We start from the raw sequence: 8519 nt of genomic DNA on the forward strand, positions 1-8519 counted from the left end.
GCTCGCAGGGCTGAGCGCTCAGGCCGCGGGCGGAGGCGGTGAGAGTTTGGGGCCACAAGGGTCCCCAGGGGAGGTCGGGAGATGTGTGGTCCGGGGTGTGGGAGGTCGCCAGGCCTAGACAGCCGGGGGAACTACAAGTCCCATCATCCCCAGACTGACGTCCTATACTTCTGCCTAACGGGGAATGCTGGGACTTGTAGTGCCACAGTAGAATGCTGCCTCAGTGTTGGATGCTTTTCATTTAGTTTAGTCATACTGAAAATCAGACTTGTAGAACAAGAAACTATTGATATAAAACTGCTCTGGTTTATTACTAGCTGTATATTTATTACATCTGTGTGTCATAAAGATTAGTCCTTATTGTATAGATTGCCAGCTCTTGGGGTAAGGTTTGCTTCCCTAAGTGCTTATTTATTTTATTTTATGTCCTATAATATATCATGGTGTAAGTCTAATGTACCTGGTTTTATATATAATATATATATATATTATATTTTATATTATTATTATTATTATTATCTGCCTTCATTTTTCTGGAATTCTCTGAGTGCTGTCTGTCTTGTTCTTCCTACACTTTTTTTAAACTCAAGCACTGGATTTTTACTTCTATAGGGTAGAGTGCCCATTGTTTTCATATATAATTACACGCACACACCACACAATGTTGTAATTAACTTTTTATTGAAGTGCCAACTTTTTACACAATGTACATTATAGGGTTCCTGTTACAAACATATTACCTGACAAGGTACTATAGTAATTGTCCAAGCAGGGTTATTATGTCAGGTGACTGGTTTATTATTTCCGCATGTAAATGCTGTAAAACCTCTCTGATGTCGCAGGGTGTCGTTTCTATCTTTATAGAAGTGCGCCACACGCCTTATCTAGCTGGTACATTGTTCTGTGTATTTATATGGTGTGTTGAGCCTTCTTGGTATTACAGTGTAAGCAGGACCTCAGGCCATCCACATAGCTTTCTTATGTGTCACAGGTAACTAGCTTGATGGGTATCTGATGTGTATTTATGTCTATATAGCCTCAGTTTTACATCTGTGTAGTGCACGTTTTGCAGTAATGGGGTCATTGCTTAATATTGTTCTCTGCACACACTTTGATATGTTGTGGCTTGTTAGCATTCATCAGTTACCTGTTGTGTATAGTAGTTTATCGCCTCTATCAACATCCTGGAGGTGGGTGATTGTCCAGGTACAGTGTTATCCACTGCCCTGTACGTTCATTACATGTGGGGCAGAGTAACATGGGGAAGCGTTAGACTCTTAAGTAGTTTGAAACATTTAGGGAGAGTAAGAATAAAAAAAATCCTAATTCCCTAAATAATTCAACATGGACAACTATCGTTGATGTTTAAAATTAATTCTTGTGCTTGAGTTGACTCGATTAATAATACTGTGTAACTTAAATAATTAACATAATTCTTTACATGTATATTTTATTGCTACATAAAATACAGTATAAACACTTTTTAAGAAGGAAAGTGTGTGTCTATATATAACATACATACATACACACGCACACATGTATGCACAGCACTGAGCGGTAAATTCTGACCTTTGTTTCTCCCTTCCTCAGCAGAGTGATGGCGGAAATGCAGCTTCAGAAGAAGGGCAAGAAGACAGACGATGGGATTGGCAGCATGGTGGATTTCTTACTGGCCAATGCCAGACTGGTGCTCGGTGTGGGAGGAGCCGCCATGCTGGGTATCGCTACATTGGCTGTGAAACGGGTGAGAGTCGCCATCTGGCTACACTTTGTAGTGTTTAACCATCCCCCTAAGCAGTGTGGATCTCATCCCCGGTATTTTAAAAGGGATCCTGTAGGTTTCTGACATTGAAGTTCAAAGTCAGAACTTGTTCTCTAAGATCATCCTGTTCCTATTATCTGCAGCTCATTGACCGGGCAGCGGCGCCTCCTGAGGAGAAAGAGGCGGAGGAGAAAGCGGAGCAGAAGTCCATAGAGGAGAGCTGGAAGGAGGCAGTCCTGATGAAGGCCTCTCCCAAACTGCTGCGGAAAACAAACCGCGCCGATCTCAGTGCTGCCTTACCACCACCGGAGCCCAGCCAACCAGCAACAGGTCTGCATCTTAACTCCGATTATTAGTATTGGGAATGCACAAAATCCATAGACTATGAAATGTTGTAGAAAATAGTCTGCGGGATATCAACTAAATCTGTATTTGATTAGAATATTAATCAAGACCTTAAATTATAGAGTATTAGTAATTTGACCTGGAGAGAAACTCATTCTTATTTTCTGTTCCTTACATGTTGACGCTTTGTCTATTACCACCTACAGAGCCTGTTATCAGTGATGAGGACAAGCCCCCCATTGACCTGAAAACCCATATGTGCTTCACCTTGCAGGAAATGCTTCTGGATTATTATACAAATGACGCCATTCTGCCGGAATCACGGACACAAGTGGCCAAGCAACTGGTGCTGGACATCACGGCCGAATTGCAGGGTTTTCTGAAGGTTAAACACCCAGAAATGCCTTTCTCTGCCATGCAGCTAGGAGGTTCCCTGGGTAATGGTCTTCCCGTTGGCTGTTTGGACCAGGTTTGTTTGTTGCTACCCCTGGTCTTTGACCCAGATTTGTGGACATTTGTACCAGGACAAGAAACTATCCTTAATGACCCCCAGTTTTGGATGATTAAAAGAGCTAACCTGGAGTTCACAGCTCGGGGTAGCAGCCCATGGGATAGGTTCATGTTGGGTGGTTACCTTTCCACTAAGGCCATTGTCGAGACTTTGCACAAGACAATCGTAGGATCCATCAACTGGCCGTCTATAGGGACTATGCTAGAGTGCACCGTATGGCCAGTTGTTGCTCCTGGCGGCCTTAAACTGGAGGTGGTGCATCAGGACTTCCAGCTGACTATCAACATCCTCCCGATGGTTGCCACCAAAGACATTGTCCTCTTGGCCTATTCCCACTCAATGGCTCCTGCAGAAAACCTCTGGCGACAAAGCTTCTACCGTCAGGAAATCAGACGGCTGCAAGAACTGGACAGTTCCGATGCCGGAGTCAGGCAAAAGTGCGTCCAGATTCTTAAGAGTATATGCCGGAAGAGCTCTTGTCTTGGCCACCTCTCTCCAACTCACTTGAGACATGTTCTCCTACACATCAGTAACGATTCCTCTGATTGGACAGAAGCCGCTATTGCTGATCGATTCCTGCAAGTAATAGAGGTGCTGATTGGATACTTGGGTAGTGGATTCCTCCCGTGTCATTTTAACGACAAACTCAACTTATTTTCTTGTCTAACCGAGGAGGACGTCGATGAGCTGGGATATGGCCTGTACCAGATTTTTTCCAATCCCAACTCAGTGTTACAAAATTATTAATAATGCATCTTCAGCTGTTCTGTGGACCTACTAACCAATGAACTACTGCAGTGATGATAGGTATATGGACTATTAAGCACCTCTTATGCACTATGTGGATTGAAGAATTTGCATACAAAGAATATTCTGCCAAGTGTTCTCTACAGAATCGCACACTCTGATCTAATTTCTGTTTATGGTCTCGTAAGAGGAGATCTTCTGATACATGTGTTTCTACCATCTCACAATGATAACTATACAAAATGCAGTGATCTTTATTACTTTTTTTTGGTTTGTTTTTTTGTTCCTTCTTATTATGTACTGATCATTTCATAAAGCTCAGATTTTCGGTATTGACATTAGTGCTATGCAGAGTACCCCCCTTTTAGTAGGGAAGAATTGGTATTCTTTGGTAGCAGTGTTGGTAGGTTTGTCTACCTGGAACTGATTGCCTATTCTGTCTACTATTGCTAATGTGAGGTTGGTTGAACTATGCTGTTGATTTAATCATTGTAAAGGGCTTTGCCCATACAAACTTTGTTGCAGATTGCTGTGCTATACATTTAAGAATAGATTATAGTCGGTGTGCTATTGATTAGGGTGAGACAATCTGGCAGCGCATGCTGGAAACTGTAGTTTAAGTACAGCTGGATTCCACCAGGACTGTAGTTTGTACCAAAATCAATTGCTGGTGCCCCTTAATGAAATGTATGCAGATATTCCCATTCTGCTTTTGTTTAACTAACACTGGAAATGAACTAACTATTGGTAGCTGTACATTTATTTCTTGCGCACCCTTTGTTTGTTTTTTTTTTAAGCTTTTAACGTGCACTGTAAAAGTTATTAACTTTTTTATAATTTTTTAGGGTTTTTTGCACAAAAATACAATGGCATTTCTTGGTGTTGGAAAATTGAAATGTGTTTTTTTTTTTTTTTTTGTTTTTGTTTTTTAATATCTGGAGCATTCTATCCAGGCCAGGATTTCTTGATCTCCCTGTTTGGTGATTCACATAATGTTCTATTGTGAGTAGTGCTTGGACAGGAGCGGGCCATGCTCCCCTCTGGCTTCCTTGATCAAATAAGACGATTAAGCCCTATTATCAAAGCATGATCCTAACCTAAGTACTTGTGATTGGATCACTACTGATGTAGTGAAGTAGATTCTGCTGGGTGTGTTTCAGAATCCTGTGACATTCCCAGCATGCTCTGCCAACTTGCTGGCCAACCAGGTCTGTTGTATGGACTCGTCTCCTATAAGTTGACTCACTCTTTCCTGTCTATATTTAGCAAGCACCTCTCTTTACACAAACCTGTAATTGGGGTAATTAGATGTTTTGCACATAGCAGCACTTTATTTAGAATGGCACTCAAATTATTTTTTTTTTACTTTTATTTGGATCTCCACGATACCTACAACTTCTGTGGCACATTAGAAGTAGTGCTGAATACAAAGTCCATTTTTAGCCGTGTAATTGCACGCTGGCACAACTATGGGCAGTGCCTGTTCCACTTTCTAAACCAGAGGGTGGGGGTGGGAGCAGGACTTATCTGTTGTTCCTCTGCAAAGTAAAGGTATTAACTTTTAAAGTGAGATTGCCCAAGACTATGCAAGAGTAACAACTCGGGGCTGTGGAACTACGTGTCCAAGCATGGGATTGTGCATGCTGATACTTGTAGTGCCACAGGTTGCCCTCCTCTGCGCTGCTTCAGTACCTGTTCGGCAGGAGTGGTAGGTCTTGTGTGGACCAAATTAATCAAAAGACAAAATGTTATTGTCGTCCTAATGCCTTTTTAGACGTAGAATGTACAGCTACCGGATTCCACTCCTCATACAATCTCAAAACTACGTGCCAAACATAGACTCTTGCAAATAATATACATGCATAGAGGTGAATGCTGGACATGTATATTATGACTATACATGTGTGTACGTAGTCCGTGTGATAAACCGTGCACTTATCTCCAGTGAGTAAGGCCACATGTTGTATACACACACACACACATATATTTTTTTTTTTCTCTAGGGGGTAAGCTTTGAGCGCTGCTTTTGATTGTCGATTTTGCCTCTTAAAAACTCTATTTTTTAAAAACAAAACTAAATTGTAATAATAAAAATTCCATTTGACTATTTGTGCCCGTCTGCTCTTTAATAGAAAACCAAAATGTTTGTTTCTAATGATGGTTCACTGGAGAATGTTGTCCAGAAGGCCTGAGTACATGTGCATTTTATATAAGTGCGAACACAGGGCAAATCTGCACAGGTTGGTATGTGACTGGGCACGTGGCTAGTGTTGGACATCAGCTGCTATGTGGTGGGCACGTGGCTGGTGACTTAGATGTACTGCACAATCTAACTATATAGCTCGTATTATTTCCTGTATAGTTCTGTGTCCCGATTTGGATCTAGCACCTAAGCTTGCTATGTTTCCCATATGCTAATATAAAGTATAGGTTAACTCTACATTTTGCTATGTTGGTCGGACTTAGTCTTGTCTAGGATATTTATTTATTAACACTTGTTTATAGAATACTGACCTATTACATAGTACTTTACATAGAATGTTTAGTAATCCACATGGGTCTACATTCTGTACTGTAGCGACTCGTTAACACTAACCTATCAGTGTGTTATTGGATTATGGGTGGATGTCCACACAGATAGTGCTCTGGTCGTACTAGAACTCACCCCAGCCTTGTGGGGGAGCAATGCTAACCACTATGCCACTGTAGAAAACTAACAAACAATGGACAGTGCTTGGATTCATTTAGGAGTCTGTAGGACCTTTGTTGACAAGTTTTTGGTGCCCAAAGCCCCAGTTGGCATCCAATAACTTCTATTAAAGATATCCATTACTCCTCTATTAAACTTCCAGATGAGCTGAACATTTCACCTTTAATGTATGAGTTTTTAATCATTTTTATTTTTTTTTGTTAAATACTAAACTAAGAGGTGGCTCTTGGATTATTTTCTGGGTTGAATGTTTAGGATCAGGCTTGTTGAAAAGTGTGAAGCAGATTACTACATTATGTCTTTCATTTTACAATCTATACATATTTAATTTGAGGAAAGCAGCTGACAAGCTCCTTCCTCCTTTTCTATTCTATAGATCCCTTTTGGACATCTTGTAACCACCTCCACATACCAGTACCAATTCTTTTTACAGGTAGAGGGGAAGTTTGGGCTCTTGCCATAGATACATTATTTTAGGATACAGACTGTAGAACAACGATGCGTTCATGAGGGACTGGACTATGGCAGGTTTCCAAACTCCTCGTCTTTGTAGCCAAGTTTGCTGGCAGAGAGACGTGTGAATATTTCACATGGTGCAGTCTCCAAAAAATAAAATGTATTTAGTGAAATCCGCATGTGCCCCACTCGGTCAGTCCTCAGCAGGGACAAATGTTAGTAACCTGTAAAGGAGCATAACGCATAACTACATATCAAATCTACCGCCGTTCCTGGATGGAAGGAGTTGGCTCACATGCATGTTACAATGCATACTAATAGTCTGATTTAGAGATACATATAAGTCCATATGCGGTGCGTAACGGAACATGTATTTCATTATACATAGCGTGAGGTCCAGGTATTGCTGCTTTAAAAGCGCCATTTTCACTGTGTCCATAGTAAATGACGTCACTTTGCACTGTAGTTGTTGAGGGCATTTGGCTTGTACAAAGGACGATGATTTAAACCTTCGGACAAACTTCATATCGGATATATCATAATTATCATTTATTTATATAGCGCCACTAATTATGCAGCGCTGTACAGAGAACTCATTCACAACAGTCCCTGCCCCATTGGAGCTTACAGTCTAAATTCCCTAATATAGACACACACTCACACACAGGCTATATGGTAAGTAGTGATTTAATTACTGTCTGGATTACACCAATGGTTATTTTCCTGTCGTTTAAAACCATGTCAGGGTTGACAGCGCCGTACTCCACCCGTCTGTGCCAGAGTAATGGTTATCTGAAACAGATTACAAACTATTAAGGAACTACAAGTCCCAGAAAGCCCCGTCAGTCACTGTCTACATAGGCATGCTGGCAAATGTGGAACTACATGTGCCAGAATACCCTCACAGCCAAGAACTACTGAAACATGTAGCTCCACAATAGCTATAATCGAAGAAAGTTTTCAAAACATGTTTATTCAACCTGGAGGTATCAAAATGCACTCAGCCAATCAGAGGCTTTCGTTGTGCTCCAGCCAATCAAACAAAAGTTTAAATATTAGTGCTTGGCTGTACCGAGTATTTCCATTCTTCTAGGGTCTAGCTGGTTTTTCAGAATCTTTGTGGACAATCTGATTGGCTGCACGTAGACTCCCTGTGTCTGTTTTCACAAACACCTGCCTCATATTTTACTGGAAATAAAGCCCATCTTATATGTATTTCATATCATATTTCCCATTAAAGCCGAACTATCATGCCATTAAGAGAGAATACAACCATTGATTATTATTTAATACAAGAAATAAAAAAAAATATATAAACATTTGCTATTAACTCCTATAATCAGCACGCATACACACTAAGGGCTAGATTTACTAAGCTGCGGGTTTGAAAAAGTGGGGATGTTGCCTATAGCAACCAATCAGATTCTAGCTGTCATTTTGTAGAAAGCACTAAATAAATAAAAGCTAGAATCTGATTGGTTGCTATAGGCAACATCTCCACTTTTTCAAATCCGCAGCTTAGTAAATCTAGCCCTTTGTCTGTTTAGAAGACTCATCACTCACTTGCTGGTGTCAGATTTTATGAACACACCAGCAACCACCTGCTCGGGGATGCCCTGTGTGTGGACTGTAGCAGTTTGTGATATTAAAGATAACCTTATTAAAAAGATATTTTTTTTGTGTATTCAAACTAATCAATCAATGGGGGAAGAGGGGGCAACTGAGCCCAGATCCAGACCTCGGCCCCACTGGGTGTCTGGTTTGGCTGCTAACAAATTGACCTGTGTGTGTGTGTGTGTATGTCAGGGAATTTAGACTGTAAGCTCCAATGGGGCAGGGACTGATTTGAATGAGTTCTCTGTACAGCGCTGCGGAGTTAGTGGCGCTATATAAATAAATGATGATGATGGTACCTTTACGTCTAGACTGGTTGACCAAGCTCATTGTTGGGTTAATTGCTTCCTTTCCTCAATAAACTCACTAAATCA

The 8519-nt window shown here is 41.0% G+C and overlaps 1 protein-coding gene across 3 annotated transcripts in view; it reads left to right on the plus strand.

Moving 5' to 3' along the window:
• The window catches only part of MIEF2 (mitochondrial elongation factor 2), a 3677-nt gene extending 69 nt beyond the window's left edge, over positions 1 to 3608 (plus strand). The window contains exons 1-4 of one of the 3 annotated variants that reach the window (XM_075179227.1): positions 1 to 38; positions 1591 to 1744; positions 1906 to 2092; positions 2314 to 3608. The exon at positions 1 to 38 is cut by the window's left edge and continues 69 nt beyond it. In XM_075179227.1, the coding sequence (XP_075035328.1) occupies positions 1 to 38; positions 1591 to 1744; positions 1906 to 2092; positions 2314 to 3365 (1431 nt within the window). In that variant the 3' untranslated portion in view covers positions 3366 to 3608. Of the gene's footprint in view, positions 84 to 1590; positions 1745 to 1905; positions 2093 to 2313 lie in introns of all 3 variants that reach the window. The other 2 variants (XM_075179229.1, XM_075179228.1) reach the window with 2 other exon arrangements.
• Positions 3609 to 8519: the final 4911 nt, after the last annotated feature.

Source organism: Mixophyes fleayi, chromosome 7 (assembly GCF_038048845.1).
Source record: "Mixophyes fleayi isolate aMixFle1 chromosome 7, aMixFle1.hap1, whole genome shotgun sequence".
Classification (NCBI taxonomy): domain Eukaryota; kingdom Metazoa; phylum Chordata; class Amphibia; order Anura; family Limnodynastidae; genus Mixophyes; species Mixophyes fleayi.